The sequence below is a fragment of the Poeciliopsis prolifica genome, unplaced genomic scaffold, assembly GCF_027474105.1.
Source record: "Poeciliopsis prolifica strain line A6 unplaced genomic scaffold, Auburn_PproV2 SCAFFOLD006, whole genome shotgun sequence".
Lineage (NCBI taxonomy): Eukaryota > Metazoa > Chordata > Actinopteri > Cyprinodontiformes > Poeciliidae > Poeciliopsis > Poeciliopsis prolifica.
This window is the reverse complement of record NW_026562381.1, coordinates 2,004,037-2,025,032: the sequence shown is the minus strand read 5'-3', so window position 1 is coordinate 2,025,032 and position 20,996 is coordinate 2,004,037. Positions and strand designations below refer to the sequence as shown.

Here is a 20,996-nt window from a genome sequence, read left to right as displayed (position 1 = left end):
TACTGCCCCCTACTGCCACGGAGTGTCCAGTAACACTTTAATTCTAAAATCTAACAAATCAGTGGTCAGCTCTAGTTAGCTAGGTGGCTAGGCATCTGTTTAGCACAAAAAATAAATAAAAATAAAACTCATTTATTTCCTTAATTTATTTTTTCGGTTTTTAGCCTGTGAGTATTTTGAATCTGTCACGGTTTACTAACCAACAACATGGTGATTTTCTGCTCTACATCAGAAACAATTAAAGTCTTGGATAGAGGACTGGAGCTGAACCAATTTGAATGATATTGTATTAAAGCTTGCTTAAAATCTCTAGTAGTGCAGCTTGTTCTTATTTATAAATAACTATCATCATTATAGGATCCACTGGAACCAATAAATGTAGGCTTGGTGCGTGGATGCAGAAATACATCACTGTATGGAGTACCAATCAATTTTTATTAGTTTTAATATTTTTACATTATGTTAATTTCATACTTTTCATACATTAGACAAACCAGTTCAATAAAAACAGTTAAAGTGGTGGAAGATTTTCCTTTGAGGATATTAATTAAAAGAGCATGTGGTCAGTTTTGATTTTAAATGCACCAATCCCACTCAACATTTGCTACATTAATGACAGCCAGCAAATGAAAGTTTCTTTTTATTTCTGCCAAATTTTAATCAGTTGTTGTAGGTTTTAATCTTGTGAATGGCGTAAGGACTGGAGTCCAGCTGTGGCCAGATATCTCCGTTGGGATGAGCTCCGATCTGCTGCACTTCTCGCTCAACCAGTTCCACTGACAAGGTGGACGGGCTGAAAGTCTCCGTTGCGCGGTAGGACTGCGTGAGGTGGCGGAAGGACGAAGTGTCTGAGACATCTTCATCAAAGAGGTCGTCCATGAGCTCCTTGCGCTGCCTGCGAGAGGTTTTCAGCTGATAGTTCAGGTCAGAAACCAGATCCTTAACGTCTCTCACCAGTGTGGAGCGAAGCCCGAACAGACAGAGCAGGAACACCAGACCGGCACAAATACCAGAGACGAAATACAGAGCCACTTTCTCTGGGAGACCTGCAGGAGAGGAGAGGGAACATTAATAACAAATCAAACACACTCCATATTCACGTAGACCAAAGATGTAGTTATATCAACATACAGCAGGAATAAATTCAGTTCTAAAATGCAAAAATGTTCATCCAGTTACTGTCCAGGACTAAATAAGTGGTTTTAAAATAAAATCTGGTTGGTTGTTGAACATTGACACCAACCATACTCCACCCACCATCAGCATTTCTACGGAATCCTCAATAATAAGCATGATTAATAGTGTGCAGGCAGGTGTGCTTATTTTTGTTTATTATGATACTTTACCGTTCTTAGCTAAATTCTTCATAGAAGAAAGTGTGAAAGTGCTTTTTCAAACTTTCACAATGAACCTCATTTAGATGTTTTACATGAAAGACCACTGGATTTAGCTGTCAGTCGTCAATGTAACGCACTAAATCTTAAATGTATGCATAATATGTAGAAGAAAAAGGGATGCAACATCATGACAATGAGATAAGAAGGTCAGGAAAAAGTTAAGTAAAAAAGTGAGGGAGAGGGAAGTAGGTCGGTTATGCTAGTTTGACTTTGACAACCTTGACATATTGATGTGCTGTGGAAAAACGCAATCCACACATGAACTCTGATGATCATCAGGAAAGCAGGTATTTAAATAGGCTAATCAAGCACAGCTGCATTCAGTCGATCACGTAATCATCGCAAAGTAAACATCAAAATTGTAACGGACTGGATGTTTTGTTATTTTTCTGGGAAATGGTTGTGTGTTTTTTGGTGTTGAATCCTGATACATTAGTGGTGCTGTTGTCAATCAGTTACTTTGGCATCGTGTCTATGCATAATGTAGACCATATGGAGAAAAAAGAAGAAGAGGAGGCGTTTTGAATTGTTCTTCAACAGTTTTTCTGGGTAGTTTTACCCTTTGCTGCGGCGCTCCTCACTAAATTAATAATGCCTACATCTCCAGGTTTCATTTTGCTGCTTTTTGCCCTCAAGCGTTGTGCGCATGCATGAAATTTCAGGGTATAAACGACAGCATCCAACGTGTGCCGATAAGCAGGTATAGAGAATGGATGGATGGATGGAAAATCTGGCAATCATTCAGAAAACTTATTACAGCTTATTTTATTTGAACAACGTCAGGTTTGATGTGCCTCGATGGGTGAGCCTATCTTTCCACCTTTTCACTCTTTCATAAGTGCATAAAAATTTGTGGATTTTCTAAACAAGCAGGTGCATTTATGCAACACAAGGGGGCGCTCACCTAACTGTATAATGGGCATTTTTAAAAAGCAACAAAAAGAAACCCTGACACTAATTATTTAGACTGCTGATATCTCTGTAATAACTTACAGTTCTCTGTAAGTTATTAAGAAACACATTTTTCAAAATAAATATTATACACCTTAAGTTTGGCTTTTGTTCTACATCTGACTGTGGGCAAATATATCAGAAGGGTCCATTAAAAAAGCTTGACAAATGGTGTCTCAGGGTATTAGAGCACATACCCAATATTTTTTCAATGATCTCCAGACAGTTGATAAAGAGGCCATTTTGCGGCCTGTAGGTGGGGCCAGTGTACCATCCACCTGCAGGTGAGAGGGGTCTGAGCTCAGAGACCAGTCAGCCGGGCAGCTAGAACAACAAAACCTGAGAAAATCCAATTAGTAGCTCACCGTGTGTGAGGTCTGAGATCATGAAGGGATCAGTCGACCCTCGTCCCACATCTTCAAGAAGATATCTGGGCACTAAAAAGAAAATTATATGAAGAATAACATGCTGCACTGCAACAACATAGTGTTATCAAGTATTTTTGGTCTAGCTTCTAGTGCAAATATTTCATTACACTTAAAACAAGACAAAACTAACTTACAAGTAACTTTTCAGCAAGACGTAGGAGTTTTTTTTCAGTCAATAATTTCAATTCAGTTAAAATTAAAAAATGATTCAGATTCTTGAAAAAGTAAATGGCAATGGCTATTGGCATCTACTCTTGTAGCAGTCTGTATTACAGAGAATCTGAAAAACCCTCTGACTGAAGACACTATGTCTTCCCAAAATCTGAATAAGAGGATAGTGAGGGTTGTCCACGACTTTCTTGATTTTATTATCACCATAATATTGATGAAAACGTCCTAGTTTAGTTATAACATGGGAAAAATATCTTGTTATTAGTGAAATACTCTGCCAGGGAGATAGTACTTTTATCAATGTTAATAAATTATTTACTTAAACTCTTACATCTTGCTGAATATTTACTTGTGAGTTTTTTTTCCAAGTATTCTAAGTTATTTGCACGACAAACCAAGAATACTTGGTAATGTTTTGTGTTTTTGCCTCAGATGTGGATAACAACATCCACTCTGTTATTTACCACAAGTGAAGGAAACTCGCAGGTGTTTCCTGGTGCCGGGGAAACAAGGGTCCCCAAAGGTTTGAGTATCTGCAAAGATTGAACAGTTTTCTCTGCCGTGACACCTGCGGAAAACCTTCCTCAGAGCCAGAGCTGACAAACACTCTGAAACAGAAAAACACAAATATAAATCACACCTTACAGTTGTAGCAGTTTTTCCCCTGTTTGTCACTAAATGTTGGCTTCAGACCCATGTCGGATTTTGATCCCGGCTCCTCGGGACAGTTGGGACTTCCATGAAGCAGGTGTCCAAATGTAGCAGAGTAGATGGCGAGGACGGACTCGTTTCTACACAACAGCCTCAGACGCTCGTTTTCACACACAAGTCTTGTGTGATGATGTTCTGGAAAAACAAATTATGAAGCAAAACCAGATAAGCATCTGCAGACTGATATGTTTCAGACTGTGACATGGTGGGTGCTCCACTGTGAGAGTGGGACACTCAGTGGGTGTCTTCTGGCGTCTGGCTCCAGGAAGTTGGCAGCAGATACTGAATGCTGCTGGGCGTGGGCCTCAGGCTGGCTGCACCACTTCCTGTGGATGCTCTTTTGGGATTAAAAGTTTTTTAGAGTCAGTGATCTGATGGACTGATAAGGTGGGTGGTTCACACTGAAGCCCAAAGTGACCCAAATCCAATCCAATTCTTTTTTCTTTTTTTTTAATGCGACCTGTATCTGATCTTTTCATGACAGCCTGAACAACACAACTTGGATTTTTTTTTTTTTTATATATCCGATATGTATCCAATATTTTTAATGTGACCTGAACCTGATCGGTCAGGTCATCTGACCTGAGCGTCATTGGCTCTCGACAAACGTCACTGTTCTGCACTTACATATTCGCAAGTGGGAAGAAAAATAACAACCATGGTGGACTATAATGAGGATGAAGTTGTTCATGTGCGGATAACAATTTCAAAATTGTGAGCCGGTAGCATCTATGTTTACTTCCGCAAACGCTGAGCACGCTCTCTATGTGTGACATTATTGCGCCCTCTACTGCGCATGCAAAACACGTTCAGGTCATATGCGGTTCACATTGGAGAACATGCACAGGTGGCATATATTTGAAATGTGAACGACCACACCAAAAAAAAAAAAAAAAAAGAAAAAAGAAAAAAATTTTTTACAAAAAATCTAATTGGGTCATTGTGAATGTAGCGTAAGAAGACTACTCTGCTACATTTGGTTGACTTTTGAATTAAAAGTCAACCAAACTTTTAATTAAAACAACAAAATCCAAATATAAAGCTAATAGTTTACAATTCAATTAAAATAATTTTGCTACATATTGCAGAACTCCATGTGTAAATATAAAATTTCTTCTCTTTATCCATTTAAAAAAAAGTTTGAGTAAAAGTCTCCTATCCCAGGTAATATCACCATTTGTGTGATGTAAAAAATTGAGTCCAACATTCATTGCAGGAATTTTTCAGCATTACTGTGACATTTACTATGTAGCATATTGAGCTGAAAAACAGACAAAATGTTTAGTTTCGTTAATTAAATCTAAGACACAGTAGTTTGTTTTCAAAGTGTTCATTCATGTACCTGGTTTGCACTTGTAGGACACCAAGAGGTACTTGGAGGTGAGTGGACAGGGATCTGGTCCAAACACAGGAGCGAGGACGGGAATGTGGCATGACTGCTCGTCCTGACACTCCGACTGCACCTTCTGCAACAGCGGGACAACATCTGGTATTCTGCATGAATCGATGAAGTAATAAATCTGTACTTTTCAAAGTGAGGCCGCTCAGAGGGCTGGAGGGAAGATGCGGAAAGAAAAGAACCCAATACATTTTCAAATCATAAATTTTAATCTTTTTACAAATGGAATTATTAAACATGACTGAAAACACTGGGTAAGAGTTTCACATCAGTCCATATTGATAAATGTCAATGTCAATAATTAGTGATTTTATTTGTTTGTTTTAAATATCTGAAAACTTTTACACTTTTTACTCCTCATCATTGTTTACTTTAAGCATTTACTAGACACAGTGCTACAATATGAACCCTCCAGTTGCTGAACAGGCTGTTGCTAGCTAACCAAAGATTGATTAGTTAGTTGATTCCACCAACTTTTCTCAGCTGGTTGTGAGGAGTAGAGCTGCTCAAGCTTTTCTGCTGCTTACATCTCCCAGAATGCTGTGCGGTTCTGTATCATATTTATTGATATTGAAAGCCATAATAACGTCACCGTGATGTGAGCTAATTAGAAAACAACACTAACGATAGTAGGTGTGTTGCAGACATAATGGAGCTTAGGAATGATAAAGCAGCTGGTGTTAAAATGTTGGTATCAGGAGCCTCAAATGAAGATCTGCTTAGGGCCCCACAAAGTGTTGGGCCGCTCCCAGATTACTATAAAAATATTCAGTTCTCTTAGCAAAAGAGGGGATTGTGGTGCAAAGTTTGATCTGGTAATATATTCAACATCAGATTAATAAAGGCACAATACATAACCTGATAAAAAAGTTTTCACCACAGAAATCTTTGTCATCAAAATCAGAAGGTACGAGGCAGCATTTATACTAAATTAATCTAATAATTAAAAGTGAGAAAAAATGTTTTTTAATTCAATGACATATTTTGTCTGTGGGTTTGCAAAGAACGTCCCCAGTCAGAAGCTAACGTTGTTTTAGTGGCAATGGCATGTAAAAGTATTGGAAATACCTAATAAATCACATGACTGTAGTCTCATCTACCTCTAAAGCGGTGGAGGAAGTACAATCTGTGTCCTCCTCCTCTGCTGTGATGTTACTGTTTGGTGCAGGGCATAAGTGTTGATAAGGGACACGTCTTCCATAGAAGGCCGATAGGACGGCTACGGATGTCCTGGAGGGACATTTGATGACGAGCAGGTCTCCCTCACAAGCGTGAGCCGTGTGGTTCTTCAGAATACTGTGGAGAAACACTGAAACACAAACATGAGATTATTTCACTTCCTCCCTCTTTCATATTTATTCATCAGGAATGTCTTGTTAACCAATTACTGGTTTGTAAGACATAAATGTGACTATATATGGTCCATGTGGACAGGGTGGTGTCCACAAGACTCCGTCACTGGGTGTAGCTCTCCAAGACAATGTTTGGACTATGACCACACAGACAATTATGTTTCACAGAAACACAAAGACACCACGCTGAAGTCCTCCCTCCCGTCTGTATTTCCTGTAGCGGCGCCCCCTGTCTCTTATGTGTGTACAGTAGTTCCTCTGATGCTGTCATGTGGACTCCACCTCTGCTGGCGAGCCAAAACTCAGGAACTGTGGTCAATATTTAATGGAACAGGCACTGACTTAATGTAGTTTGACTATTTCTAGAGGACAACTTTCACATTTGTCAGCAAACAAGGGAATCTAGAGAATATTCTGATGTGCTTATTTATGGATATCAGAATAAAGAGGGATGAGTTCAAATGCATGCTGTTTTATTTTCCAAAAAATCTTGAAACCTGCATCATTTCCTTCCACATTTTTTCTCTACTTCTGCATGAAATACAATCAAGTTATGGTAGCAGCTTAACAAAATGAGGAAAAGCATAGAATGTCCGAAAGTCACTTGAATTTTTGCACAGCACTGTAATGTCCTACGTAGGCGACGTTTTGCTTGTTTGCTCTGGCCGTACCAGGCACTTATTCACAAAGAGCTATTATAAGTTTGATGCCACACAAAAACTCTCAACAGCTACTGTCAGATACACAAAGATTAAAATCAAAATTGTGTCTCAAAAATCACAAAGCAATTACTTTCACTGTCAAAAAAAGAAAGATCTGGTTCTGCCTCATTTTTTTCTGCTGCCTCTTCACCCTGATTTAAATATTCCAGCTAAATCGTCAGCTCAGAAAGAAGGATGTGCATGTTGTTAGGAAATGTCTCTCCGAGGCTTCCTGTTGTGGAAGCGTACACATGTGGAAAATCACGCATCAGCATTTTTTCACTCACACATTAAAAAAAGGGAGGAAAGCGAGGAACTTACAAGAGAAATCAGGTGCAGAAAGTGCAACGGGCATCTTGAGAGCAAGAAAAAGAGAAAGAAAACCTAAAGATGCGAAGAAAGTCCATGTCTCTGTCATTGTGAGTGTTCAGTAACAGCACTGGGTTTTGCTGTGCTTGGAAACGGGTCAATGATGCCTTTGTGTCTGCAAAAAGAAAAATACAAAACACAGCCTCCCTGCAGTTCGCTGTGTGAACAACAGTTTAAGTCAGTTGGTAAAACCCACATGATGATGTCATGGTTTTGTAAATTTCTGCAAATTATATGCAACTATACTGTCAGGAATGAATATGTTATGCTGTGATAATGACAGAAACAGAAAAAAATCAAGATTCTTTGTGAAACACGGTGGAACGAGCCCTTTGCCACAACGAACTGAAAAGCCGCTCAGAAAAGAAGAAGCCAGGGCTTCAAATGCTACATAAAAAGCTACATTACAGTTTGCAGAAGCACAAAGGTGTCAATATTTAGAGATGCCCTGTGGTCTGATAGAACCAAATTTATGTTGTTTGACCAAAATGACCATCGTTACATTAGGAGAAAAACACTGAAACTTGGAAACCTCAGAACTTTTTCACCTGAATTTTAGAAACAATTTGTCAATTTATTGTTGGAATAATAATAAAAGTGGTGTTTCATATTCTAATCTGGACTTCTTCACTTTCTTATGAAGCCATAAGACACATTATCCTGTTGCGACACACAAAAAGAACTCTCTGCATAAAAATATGATCAATAACAAAGAATAGCTGCACTTTTCTGATAGAAGACAGGAATAAATTAGGGGAAAATATACTTCAAAATATCCAAAGTCCAAATAAGAAACATGATAAGCCAGGACCAAATACCTGCAGTGAGACAGCAGCAGGATCCTGTATGGACTAAAGGAAAGTGGAAGAGTCCAGAGGAATGTGGTCATGGAAAACAGGTGAACCGAGCTGACAAAACGCTTTGAGAATGTGATCTGAGGAGCTGAGAGGAAACGACCCAAAATGAAAACACAGGGAGACACAACACAAACACGTCTGCTCCATGAAAAAGTACAATCTAATTAAATCCAGCCGAAAACAATTCAACTACAAAACACAACACAAAGAATCTTACAAATGAACTAACTTTGGATCATAATAAGCAAACCGGCGTCCCAGGAAGCTAGAAAAGGTGAGGTAAGTAAAAGTTGATCTGAAACATTTATATAGTATTAATACAGGGCCAGTCCAAGGTTGAACGGGCCTTGATGCAGAATTTAGTTTGAGTCACAAAATCAGATTTAGTGAAATATTGAAGTGAAGGGAAGTTTAATTGGCTGAGTTTGATTGATCATTTTTTTCATAATTAGATGTATTTTTGAACAAACTGAGCTCATACACAAAGAAAAGATTACATTACATTACATCTAAATTAACTTTCCAGTTCCTTTAATTCCTAAATTCAGAATAGAACACCACCATTTGAAGGTAAACGCTGCTAATCCACCTCAGTTGCTTTTGCCGCTCCTCTTTACATCTCTGTCTGGCTTCAGGGTTGGATGTTGATGCATCTTTTTCAACTCCTCTGAAATTTTGAATCGTAGGTCAAATAATATTTGAGCTTTTTGAGGTGCAAATCAGCTGCTCCCAACAGTTTGATGTAATGGATACGCATCCACCTCACCGTCATACCTCGTGAATTCCCAGAGATGCATAAGTCAAGTCAAGTTCATTTTCAGTTCAGTTTCCACATCTCCAAATCCACAAAACATCAAAACTAAGTCTATGGCTGGTCATATTCCTCATCATTTCAAATTTTAAATGCATTATTGGTCCCAATTACATTACATGGTTATTACAGTTTACAGTAATCATCTAGGTAGGAGTCTGTTCAGTAAATTCAGTATATTTCCACACTTGTGTTGGTTTAATATAGGTAACTAATAGCGACCGTGATAAAAGTTTCTTTGAAAGATGTTTGCATAGGATTAACAACAGTGTTGGAATAAATAGGTAGGAGGTGAAATTGGTCACTATTTAACTTGTAGGCTTGGACATAAGTGGTGACATTTTCTATGGATCTTTCTGGAAGTGTCAGAGTTCCTGACTCCAACACACCAAGACCATGAAATATAACTAAAGTTAGCCAAAAATGTATTCATAAAATGTCAATTTCTTTCAAATGACGGGCTATGAATCAAAAATCTTGCTTAAAACATTAACTTTCACAAACAGGACAGCAGAGAATTGTCTCTTGACCTCAATGACAAAATCAAGTGTCATTTTCTTGGACTCCGTTCTCCACTGTCAGGTCCTGTTTATGGAGATAAGACCCTCTTTTTCCAAGAAGTCACTTCCAGCTGCTGTGTGTCTCTCCATGACAGATTGGCTTTCCTATCACTGCAAAAGCACAAAACCTTGGCAAGTATTTTGGTCTAATTTCAAGCCCACTTGAATCAACACAAAACTAACTTACAAGTGACTCTTTAACAAGATGTAGAAGCCTGCTTTATGTCAATAACTGCTTAATTATTACACTTACAATATGGGAAAAATGTCCTGTTATAAGTGAAATGATAAAAGTGGGACTAGGACTTTTTAAAAGCATTATTGAGACATTATTGACCTAAGACAAGCTTCAAGATCTTGCTAAAAAGGTAAGTTAGTTTTGTCTTATTTCAATTGCACCAAGATATTTGCAAAAACAATTGATAAGACTTGGTGCTTTTTTTGCAGTGGTATTGCTTTTCTGGAGAAGAGGAAGTAAGAAAACAGGGTACTTCCCAAAGTGTGCAAGTTTCTTCAAGCAAGTATCATATTGAAAAACAACTATTGAAGTTGTCCAAACTTTTCCTTTTTTTTTTTTTACTTCTACCTACTCAATAATAAACAGACTTTTTGCCAAACCTGCTAATTTAAACTACCCTCAGGTCACAAAATTTGTTATATTTAAAATGCAAGAATGAGTTTATTGTGATTTTTCCATTTTGTTTTACTTGTATACCTGCTCAATAATAAACAAACAATTTATGAAATATATAGACTTTACATAAAACATGGTTTCAGACTGTTGCTTTACCAAAAGAAAAGCAAAAAATATCAGACTTTTGGAGATTATCACCACGGACACGTGTGGGAGGGAAACTCCCATCGTACCACGCAATACAATTCCTTTCACCTCCCAGAGGGAGTATGGATGAAGTGTCTTGGATTTACAAGCAGAAAAAGGAAAAGAAAGCTGGGGTCAAGATAGTTGCAAAGTATCAGGTCATCTCCTCCTTGGTCAGAGTTTCCAGTGTTATTTATTTTAATGTGATATTTTGTTTATCCACAGTATGAATTTTCCAAATCTTTTTAGACCTCCATGTTAAATAGACACATGACTCCCAGTCTGTTATCCGTGCTTTTTAAATTCCTTAAAATGGATTTCACAATCTTTCTCTGTTACTGCTAGACACGTTTCTTCTGGGAAGTTTTCACTGTACCAGAGGGGATTTTGCAATATAGTTTCCCTTCCACCCTTTTGTGTAAATGAGCTCATTTTACAAGAATCAGCAGTCCTGAAAACTGACCCAACATGCTCCACTGCTATCATTTTTCAATTTAAGACGTCTTCACAAACTCACATCCTCAAGTGTTTAGAAACACCACATGCTTTACTTTGCTGGTATTTTCGGTATTTTCACTGGACAGAAGCATGAACTTTTAAGCTCACATCATAAAGGGAATCCCCAACAGTATTCAACTCAATAACCACAAAAGAAAAGGAGAACTAGAAAAGAAACTATCGCAGTAAAACACAATGATCGACTAAAACACCTGCCTAGTTGTGTTAGTTCCCTTTTTGTCGCAGACACACCCTCCCAAAAATATATTTACATTTTCTCTAAATGAATATGTGTTTTGCAAAATATGTGTTTTCATATAAATTGCATGATTGTAAAGTGGATTTCAATGGTACTAAACAATAGAGAAGCATTTTAATTGTTTAGTTATCTCTTCAACTCGAAATGTAACATCGTGGCAAACTCTGAATTTGGTACATGTGGTTTGAATTAAAACAAAATAAATATTGCAGTCCAGATTGTACAAATAAAATGTGAAGTTCTGCAAATTTCAGTTACGTTGAGTGAGCTAAAATTCATCACAAGAAATGAATTAAAACTTTAAAAATAATAATAATTAAGAACACATTCAGCTGTGTAAATGTTAAAACAAACTTCATGAAATATCTTAGCCGAAATGCTTTAATTTAAATTAAAAAAAAAATGTTTCCAATCGATTACTATTGCCTATGGTGCATTCAAGTACATCTCGTATTCTATAACATCTGTATGCAAAACAACTTTTAAAGCCGCAGAATGCAACTTTGATTAAAAGAAATGTTTTTACATACTTGCTAAAAGTGTCACCATGTTATAACATTTTTTTGTGAGACAGATAATCTGTGCAAAGATCGATCACCTCCAACTCCTCCCTGAGCTTCTGTAGCCAAGTGAAGAAACGCCAACAAAACCAGCCAATCAGAGCCAGTGGGTGGGGCTTAACCAATCAACTTCATTTACTCGCTGCTAAATGTGTTAACTACTTACGGTGACAGAGAAACCGTTTATTTGCAGTCAGCGGTGGCGATGCTAACTAGCCTTAGCATTCATGACGTGCTATGCTAGCTGTGGCTACCAGAGAGCAACAGACGAAGAAGAGCGAGCTGAGCAGACCCGCCTCCTGGGCTCTGATTGGTTCTTTTGAACATGGGGCTAAAGCAGAGGAGTTTGTGTTTTCCCTCAGGTTATTAATCTCATCCCAAACTGTCACAACATGGAGACAGTTTCAATGTTTTTAAATAAAAGTTACATGTTTCAGCTGTAAAATGTTTTAAACTCTTTTTAATGATCAAACATTAACAAAATCTTATCTAGAAATTCCCAAACATTAACAGTGAACAAGTGGATTTATTATTCTATTAATGTTACTAATTAACGTAACATTGGAATAATAATAACAGAACTGTGATTTTTCTGTTTCGGTACCACTCTAAAACCTTTAAACAAAAACTGGTGCAGAGGTTAGTCTTAATACTCACGCTCCCATTGTTTTATGTGTAAAGTTGTTTTGGCTTATACTGACTTTGTGATTTTTTTGTAAAAGCAAAAACCTCGGTTGTTGTTTTGACAGCTGTGCATTTGAACTGCCAACTGTCAAAACCGAGAGTCCCAATAAAAACAACGAACATCCCAGAACAGAAATATGTTCACCACGAATATCATGAAAATATTCGCAATACTGGCTTGAGAAAAGAATAATTCATCCTGTTATGTCTTGAACTGTGATGTGTGGAAATAACTAGGAGAAAGTGCAGATTTTATTTACTTTCCTGTATCCAAAGCAGATGAGGGATATCTGGGTTTGTTAGTCATGTTTCCCAGAGTCCTCGGCTCACACTGTGTCCTTCCATAGCAACAAGAGTGTTGATATCTGACTGGACGTTATGAATTGTGTTTTTTATATGCTTTGAGTCACTCCTCCTTATCGGTTCCTGTGTATCACAATAAGCAAAGGAAACTATTTTAAGCTTCTCCTCTTATAGTTTGAGTATATAAGAGAGTGAGGAGTGAGCAGTTACCCGCCCATTTTTCTGCAGGTCCTCCCTCCAGTTGGTTTGTGAAGAAAGCTCAGTGCGATACCCTACAAGGAGCAATCAAACACGAGAAGGCAGGAGGTGACACCGCTTCTCCTAAAAAAAATACACAAAAAAGCCTCTGCAAGGACACACTCACCAGCTTCATATCAGTTTATTTTTGAGGATTTCTTGGGAGACTTTTTACTGAAGGAGAATCTTTGACTGGAGCAAGTAATTTGGTGAAACTTTGGTGAAATTTATATGAACATGGCACTTCGACAAAGCTCAGAAAAGGAGCCAAGCATCGAGTTGTTCATTAAGGTCAGTAATTTCTTTTTATTTTCTTCCCAATTGCTAGATTTACTAACAGAACATAAGAGGTGGTTACAGTACCCAAATATTTTACTTGAGTAGCACTAACTCAACATGTTTCTATTCAAGTAAAAGTAAAAAGGAGCGTCCAAGAAATTACTAAAATGAGAATGAAAAAGTATTTGGTAAAATGTCTACTAAAGTACTGAGTAACTGATCAAATGATCAGTTATTTAATATGTAAAAATTACCTCTTTAATGGAACAAAATATTTTTATATTTTAAAGCTCAATGAAAATTATTAAAATGAATAACATAAACCGAAAATAAACATTTTCCAGGTCAGTTACTTTCAATATAAAACTTATGAAACTTTGACAAAAACTCTAGGTGTGTGTCTTTGGTTAAAACTTGTTTGTTTTTCATTCAGTGGGCAGAAACGTCACCAAAAACTTTGATGTCCCCAAACAGAACCAGAACTTCCTTATTACTGAATCTGTTTCCAAATACCGTGTGAAGTAGGATGTTTGTATCCCTCCGCTGAGGGTCAGAGCAGCCTGTTATCAGTTAATTAAGGCAACAGACTGGGCTCACGTTATCACTGCGCACCCAGAAGAAGACAAGAGCGTGGAGAGAAAACTGCGTGGCCTGAAGCCTGAACCACCAGGCACACCCACTTTAGACCAGCAGGGGCATCCATGAAACATTTTGTAATGTTTTGTCACTCAGAAATAATCAGCTGACACACACAAGGTTAAATAAATTAGAAAAACAGTTAGCTATTTTAGTCATTAACTTTTAATATCTGTTTTCCAAAAACTTGGCCAGTCGTAGTTGAATGTATAGAGCCCAACGTAGTCGCCATATGAAGCCCCGTCTGCTAATAAAAAATGAATTTATGACTGAACTTACCAGAAACATTACAGATTATTTATATGACAGCGGGAATGTCTGGTTAGTGTAGGATGATGCATCGGATGAGTCAAAATTTGGAGCATTTTAATGATTTAATGGCCTATCACATCTGATAGTCCGGTAGACTTGGTTCTATTGAAGACCAAAATTGCAACATTTGTTAAATTTTCAGTTAGTGTGGTTCACTTTCGCATTGCACTGTCAAAAGATCAAAACTAATTGAAGAAGCTGTTCCCCTCCTGGCCTGTTGTGGCGCTGCACCAAGAACCACAAAGGAATTGACACAAAAATATCAGAAGACAAGAGCGCAACTTCTTTCTTCACAAAGTGTTCACAAAAATGAAATAGTGTCAGATTTTAGCACTTGTAGGATTTCACTTTTGTCTTTGGCAAGAGACCTCAAGTCTTCTCTCCTGCTAGGACTCAACTTGCGTATTTGTTTAGGTTATATTTACCCAGAATGCCCTGCACTACAGTCAATTTTATGTTTTGGGAGCAGAAACAGGGCTTTAAAGAACACAACTGGTGTGAATGGACCCTAAAACACAGAAATAACTCTTAATTTTAACACTGAATCATAAGCTTTGGTTTAAATACCAACTTAAGCACCATCAAGTTTGGTATGAGCACACACTCCTACCAAAAATACACTCCACTTCGCTCATGTCTTCCGTATTAAAGTTTATAAATAAACATAAAACTGAATCTTATCTGAAACTTGGCACAAATTGTGACCACTTTGATCACAAGTGGCTGAATTTGGACTGTGTGTTTTTCCGCTGCAACACAATGCCTGCATTTCCCTTCCAAGGAAAAAATGGCCTTTAAATGTCCCAAATGCTCTTTTTGCTGCCAGAGTAACCTTTAAATCAGCAGAAAAGATTAGAGAGACACAGCTGAGAGGATAAAACACAAAATTACTCTTGAGTTTGAAGATAACAAAACAAACACATCTAACCTACTTTATTGTGTTTTTGTTCTAGGCTGGGCATGATGGTGAAAACATTGGGAACTGTCCTTTCTGTCAGAGGCTCTTCATGGTGCTGTGGCTGAAAGGAGTCAAGTTTACAGTGACCACTGTTGATATGAGGAAGTAAGCACCCCTCTGCTGAAAAAAAACATTTCCTGAGCATCTGGTCATGGGGACTTTCACACAGAACACACCATAGTTTTGTCATAATCCAAACCACTTATCAGCTGTTGCAAAATATTGCTCGCATTGGGTTGCCAATGTGAACCTGTAAAAATGTAAAAGTACAAAGATCTCTGTCACTTTCAAACCAGCACCTTGTTTAATTGGGAATTTATTGTGTATATTTCTCAGGGTCAGAAAATAGGCAAATAGGGCCAGGAAACTTTGTAAGGATGTAGATAAATGAGTGATTCATTACACACACAGGCAGGCCTTTCAAGCACATGACCACTCCCAGAGTTGTGTAAACCCAACAGCCTGCTAGTAATAATAGTAATAATCCAGAGAGACATGCTTGATTCTGACATCCTCAAAGAAAGTCGTGATTTTAAGGAGCAAACAGTTGGCAAGTTTCAGAAGCAGGAATCGTTCAGAAACATACAGAAGTCATCTGTGCTGACTGATTTAAAGATTTGAGCAGGAAAATACGATGCTGAGCACGGTTTCTTAGTCTCAAAGCCAGCTTAATAACATTATTATTTTTAATTATGTATTTATTACTTGTTTACTACTTATGTCAGTTTCATATTATTTCAGTAACCAAAACCAATTTTGTTTTTAATGTAATCGTAAGGTATCAACATTTAGCCCTTCTTACAGATTAATATCTCTGTGAAACTGTGTGATTTATGTTGATGCTCTTATTTTGAAATGTAACCGGACATTCTCTGTTAAGAGAGGCAGGAAGAGAAGACATGGAGTCACCGCTAATGTCGGACTGGCTTATATCGAAACACTTACCCCCAAATCTTCTGAAACCCGTTACAGAAGCAAACTCGTGAAAGCAAACATAATAATTGATGCCAGAGAAGATAGTTAAGTTAGTGTCCAGTTAGTTAGCGATAACCAGACATTGTGTTGTGTTAGCAAGTCCGAATGTCGGACTTGCAAACATAATCCACTTGCCGTCTTATCGAAGTCAATGTAATTAACCCTGAAGTCTTCTGATACACTGAGTTACAACTAAAGAATAAGAAAATGAAAGAAGTTGGATTAGCTAGCAATACTTTAAAAAATATTAATATTTTTAAAAGTATTAAATTTCACCCAATCAGGAGTGGTCTTTGAGGAATTCCTTGTTCTTTGGTTGCCCACTTAGGTTGGCTCTCTTGAGACACGTCTTGGGCCTCAACAGTGAATTCATCCTTAGTGTTGACATGTTTGATAACAAAATTAAATCGTTGCCCCTTGTTTCTTCTATGTGTGTCTTCTCCAGGAAGCCGGCTGAGCTCAAAGACTTGGCCCCGGGGACAAACCCTCCTTTCCTCCTCTACAACGGCATCCTTAAAACAGACTTCATCAAAATTGAGGAGTTCCTTGAACAAACACTTGCCCCTCCCAGGTACAGTGGCTTCACACCATTATCCAAATACCAAGTGAAATGGGAGTTTGAGTATGTTGCTCTCTTTTAAATTAAAGTAAACATTAAGGCTTCTAATCTCACTTCTCTGTTAAAGGTATCCTCATCTCAGCCCAGTGAACAAAGAGTCCTTTGACGTGGGTTCGGACATTTTTGCAAAGTTCTCCGCTTTCATCAAGAATAGCCCAAACAATGCCCGTAAGTGTGTTTGTGATTAATTAATCTGTCTATGCGAAGGCCAAATAAGAAAGCCCAAACTGGACCCTTAACACCTGACAGTCCAGTGGACTTGGTCTGGTTTAAACATTCGTTACATTTTCAGCTGGTGTGGTTCATTTTTTCACTGCTCCTCACTTTAAATGAAAGGTGAGGAGCCTTCAGGTATCCAAGGCCGCAGTACCAAAGACAGGTTTCTGTTGGTTATTGTTCCTATTAGCTCTGTTATATTTTGAGCATTTGATGCTGTTGTGTTGGACTAGGGATGCATCTAAAAGTTGCAAGATGGTAACTCTTGAGGACAGGTCTTGACTTACCTGATTTAGTCTCCGATAGCCGACATTGAACCGATAGCTTCAGGAGACCAGAACTCTTGAGATGTGTGGACTCATGTAGATTTTTGTTTTGAAGCAATAGATCCATAGATTTTTAATGTTTAATTTAAGGACTACTGGAAAACGACGGTGCAAAATTTCTGTTTTCTTCTGATATTTCAGCACAGGAAAAGATTCTCCTGAGAGAGTTTCGCCGTTTGGACGAATACTTAAACAGCCCACTCCCTGAGGAAATCGACCACAACTCTGCAGAACCCATCGCCATCTCCAGGAGGAAGTTTCTGGATGGTGACCGTCTCACCTTAGCAGACTGCAACCTGTTGCCCAAGCTGCACGTCATCAGGGTGAGAGGTTTCTATTCCTGTCTTTTTTTATTCAAGACAGGAAAACAATAACAACCCTTTTTCACAAATACATGTATTTGGGTTGACTGGACCAATCAAAGGCCTTCTGTTGATCAAAAATTTAATATTTTGATATTAAAGTTTTCAACCAGCAAGTTCTCAAACTAACAAAAGCTCTTTTCAGTCGCTAAATCTAAATTGGTTATTCAAAACAAAAGGTTATTTAATCAAAGAATGTTTAAAAACAATGAAAATAACCAGTATTGGCTTAATGTTGATGGTGGACAATAAAATAAATCTAGTTATTTTCAGTAAACCTAATATTGACTTTAAAATCAACCATGGCAGAAATAGTCCAGGGATTATCTGCTTGTAAACATGGCGGATGCGCACGCAACGTGGCTGCAAAAAGAGCCGTTGCGAGTTACCCGCATTCATCTCTCCGTCTGAACGTTAGCTAGCACGTTTGACAGCGCCTTCTTTATGCGTATGTAAATGTACCACCCAGCTACACTTATAAAAAAATAGAAGAAGAAGAAACTAACTCCTGATTTCTGTTTCAGGTCGCTGCCAAGAAGTACTGCGATTTTGAGATCCCAGCCGAGTTCACGGGAGTGTGGAGGTACCTGGAGAACGCCTACGAACGGGAGGAATTCAAACAAACATGTCCGGCCGACATCGAGATCGAGAAGGCTTACTTTGGCGTCGCCAAGCGGAAATAAAAACTGACATCCCAATCACGTTATTCTCCAAAATATAACCGGCCTCTGGAGGGCGCTGTTGTCACAGATATGAGCTCACCTGATGAATAAGACATTCAGTACCGTGAAAGCATCATTTCACATGTTTATCTTTAGTTACTCAGATGAAAAAGAGCCAGAGTGCAATTTACTGTTAGTTGAGTTATTGTTTATAGTGTACATATAAATATTTTGAATGCTTTTTAAGAATAAAAAACATGCATAGGGATATTCATGTACATGACAGTTAAGTTTAGTTTGATGAACTCTAACAAATACACTATCAAATAAACGTACTTGTTTCTCATCATGACATTTCTGTTGTTCTTCAGGAAAATAAAACCGGATATCTGGGTGTAGAGGCCATTTCATATATTCTAATTTATTTTCAGTCACAGAAAAAGACAATTTTACAGGTTTAAAAATATATCCTCTTTTTTATATGTGGTACAGTCGACACATTCAATGGGAAATAAAAGAAAAATGATGAAGAGTGGGAACATCATCCAAAGCCAGGATCTAAGCATCGGCCTGCTGCGCTCTAGTTGGTCACACAGTATTTCCAGAAACACGCTGCAAGCGGAAAACAGTCCAGTTAAACACAGGAAGGAGGGATAAATTACCAAAATATCATTTAAAAGAAAAAAGCATTATAGCTCGGGTAAAAAAAATTGTAGTAAACATGACTTAAAAACTATTCAGTAAGGAATGCAGGAGTGATTATTAGAGAGAAAAATCGTCTCTTCTCTCACCCCTTTTGTTTGTTTTTGGCAGACTCTGCTCTGATCGGACAAAACCCTGAGAGCGCAGCTTGTCTGCTGCAGCCAGCTTCAGGACAACTTCTTTAAGATCCTCCACCTGGAAAAATAAAAGTAAAAATTTGATTCAGAAATTCGAGTTTAACCATTTTTGTCGGTCAGTGACATTTTGGTTTCTGTTTTTCTTCAAACTGTTTGTGAAATTTTGTAATTATCTTGATGTATAGTAATAAATATGCACTAATTATTACACTCTTACCATATTTGCAAAATTTCCCTGTGGCGGTAAATCCTTTGCCCCTAAAAGAATAAGTTATCACACCGTTAATGTCACATATTTAATCTTTTTTGTGTTTTTTTGCTGTAAATGTTGGTTGTCCCGGTTTCACCTTTGGTCCAGGAGTCTCTACCTCCGTTCTGGTGCATCATTAGAGGGTAAAGGTTATTCGCCTCTCTCTGTTCCTCCTCGGCAGGATTGGCTCCATCTTCCACCTCTGACACCAACTTATGAATGAAATCTGTTGAAATAAAACAACTTTGTTTTGTTTATATTGATGTTTACACTACAAAAACATAAAATCTTACCAAGTATTTTTGGACTATTTTCTGGTTCAGATTAATTAACACAAAACTAATTTACAAGTAATTTTCAGCAAGATATAGGAGCTTATTTTATGTAAATAATTTCTCAACATTGATGAAAAAGTGCTAGTTCCACTGGCAGATTAATTCACTTATAACATGGAAAAATTTTATGTTTTAAATTAACTAATCTGCCAGTGGAACAAGCACTTTTTAAATCAATATTAATAAATATTTACTTAAAACAAGATTTTTCTGATGTTGCTTATGAGTTTGTTTGTTTTTATTTCAAATGTACTAAGATGTTTGTACTACAAACTAGACCAACATACTTTGCAATATTTTTTGTTTTTGCGTTGTTTACCAAGTAAACCTTAGACTTTGGTCACTTTTTGTTGTAAATATCTGACTTTATAAACTTAGTAAACACATCCAACAGATTTGCAACTCCTCAAAGAATATCTGAGTTTTAATTGTGTGACGTTATGCTTCTAGTCATGAAGACTGTTTGTTTTGGGGGGGGTTTGTGCTCTAAGTGAAATGATCTGCAAACTAGCACTTTTTCATTAACAACAAGGAATTATTCACTTAAAACAAGCTCTTATATCTTGCTGAAAAGTTACTTGAAAGTTGGTTTTGTTTTGTTCTAAGTGTAGTATAGATATTTGCACTATAAAATAGACTGAAAATACTTGGTTACTTTTAGAAAGTACATTTTCTGATAATAAAAATATAATTTAACAATCAGAATAATAAGATTTTTCCTGATTTCCACTTTAAAATCAAGAATAAAGTTTGAATCTTACCTACTTGTGGTTCCATGTTGGGTTCTGGATAAACAGGCAGAGCGTGTGTCCATGTTGTAGAGCAAATCAGAGCTAAGAGGTGAAACAGAGCTGCAGAAAGCATGGTGTCTCTCCGTTCAGATGGCCAGATCTGGACTGTTTTCGACCCAAACGGGAACTTCACTTTTATTTCCTCCGCGGCCATCCATCACAGCCTGATCAATACATTATCATCACACCCCAGTCTTTTTCTTTAATGGTTCTGACACGAAGAATCGGGCGTCACCGATACAATTTAGGGCACCCTGTCAATTCAGCTGAGGCCTATCTGTGCTTGGACAGAGAAACCAAACAAATGTTTGCTCTCCGGCGGCAATCAGAGCAGCTCTGATGGTTCATGTTTGGGCTTCTGGTCATTG

The 20,996-nt window shown here is 37.7% G+C and overlaps 3 protein-coding genes across 4 annotated transcripts; 1 reads left to right on the top strand and 2 right to left on the bottom strand.

The window, feature by feature from the left end:
- Positions 1-414: 414 nt before the first annotated feature.
- On the bottom strand, positions 415-12,076 carry si:ch73-335m24.2 (protein eva-1 homolog C). Of its 2 annotated transcripts, XM_055030872.1 has the most exons (10): positions 12,011-12,076; positions 8,298-8,421; positions 7,432-7,594; positions 6,158-6,366; positions 5,001-5,124; positions 3,641-3,793; positions 3,412-3,555; positions 2,714-2,785; positions 2,546-2,626; positions 415-1,046 (listed from the first exon to the last, which is right to left on the bottom strand). In XM_055030872.1, exons 3-10 carry the CDS (start codon positions 7,526-7,528, stop codon positions 661-663), a joined length of 1,266 nt encoding a protein of 421 aa, XP_054886847.1. In that variant the 5' UTR covers positions 7,529-7,594; positions 8,298-8,421; positions 12,011-12,076; the 3' UTR covers positions 415-660. The 2 variants fall into 2 exon arrangements, with proteins under 2 accessions (XP_054886847.1, XP_054886848.1); XM_055030873.1 differs by lacking the exons at positions 8,298-8,421; positions 12,011-12,076 and having other exon boundaries at positions 7,432-7,598.
- A 970-nt stretch (positions 12,077-13,046) lies between these two features.
- On the top strand, positions 13,047-18,762 carry clic2 (chloride intracellular channel 2). Its single transcript, XM_055031193.1, has 6 exons — positions 13,047-13,359; positions 15,249-15,358; positions 16,674-16,799; positions 16,915-17,015; positions 17,531-17,712; positions 18,276-18,762. The coding sequence occupies exons 1-6, from the start codon at positions 13,300-13,302 to the stop codon at positions 18,432-18,434; spliced, it is 738 nt and encodes a 245-aa protein (XP_054887168.1). The 5' UTR covers positions 13,047-13,299; the 3' UTR covers positions 18,435-18,762.
- A 127-nt stretch (positions 18,763-18,889) lies between these two features.
- urp1 (urotensin-related peptide 1) lies at positions 18,890-20,722 on the bottom strand. The gene is made up of 5 exons (XM_055031194.1): positions 20,599-20,722; positions 19,600-19,728; positions 19,470-19,510; positions 19,205-19,310; positions 18,890-19,025 (listed from the first exon to the last, which is right to left on the bottom strand). Exons 1-5 carry the CDS (start codon positions 20,699-20,701, stop codon positions 18,994-18,996), a joined length of 411 nt encoding a protein of 136 aa, XP_054887169.1. The 5' UTR covers positions 20,702-20,722; the 3' UTR covers positions 18,890-18,993.
- Positions 20,723-20,996: the final 274 nt, after the last annotated feature.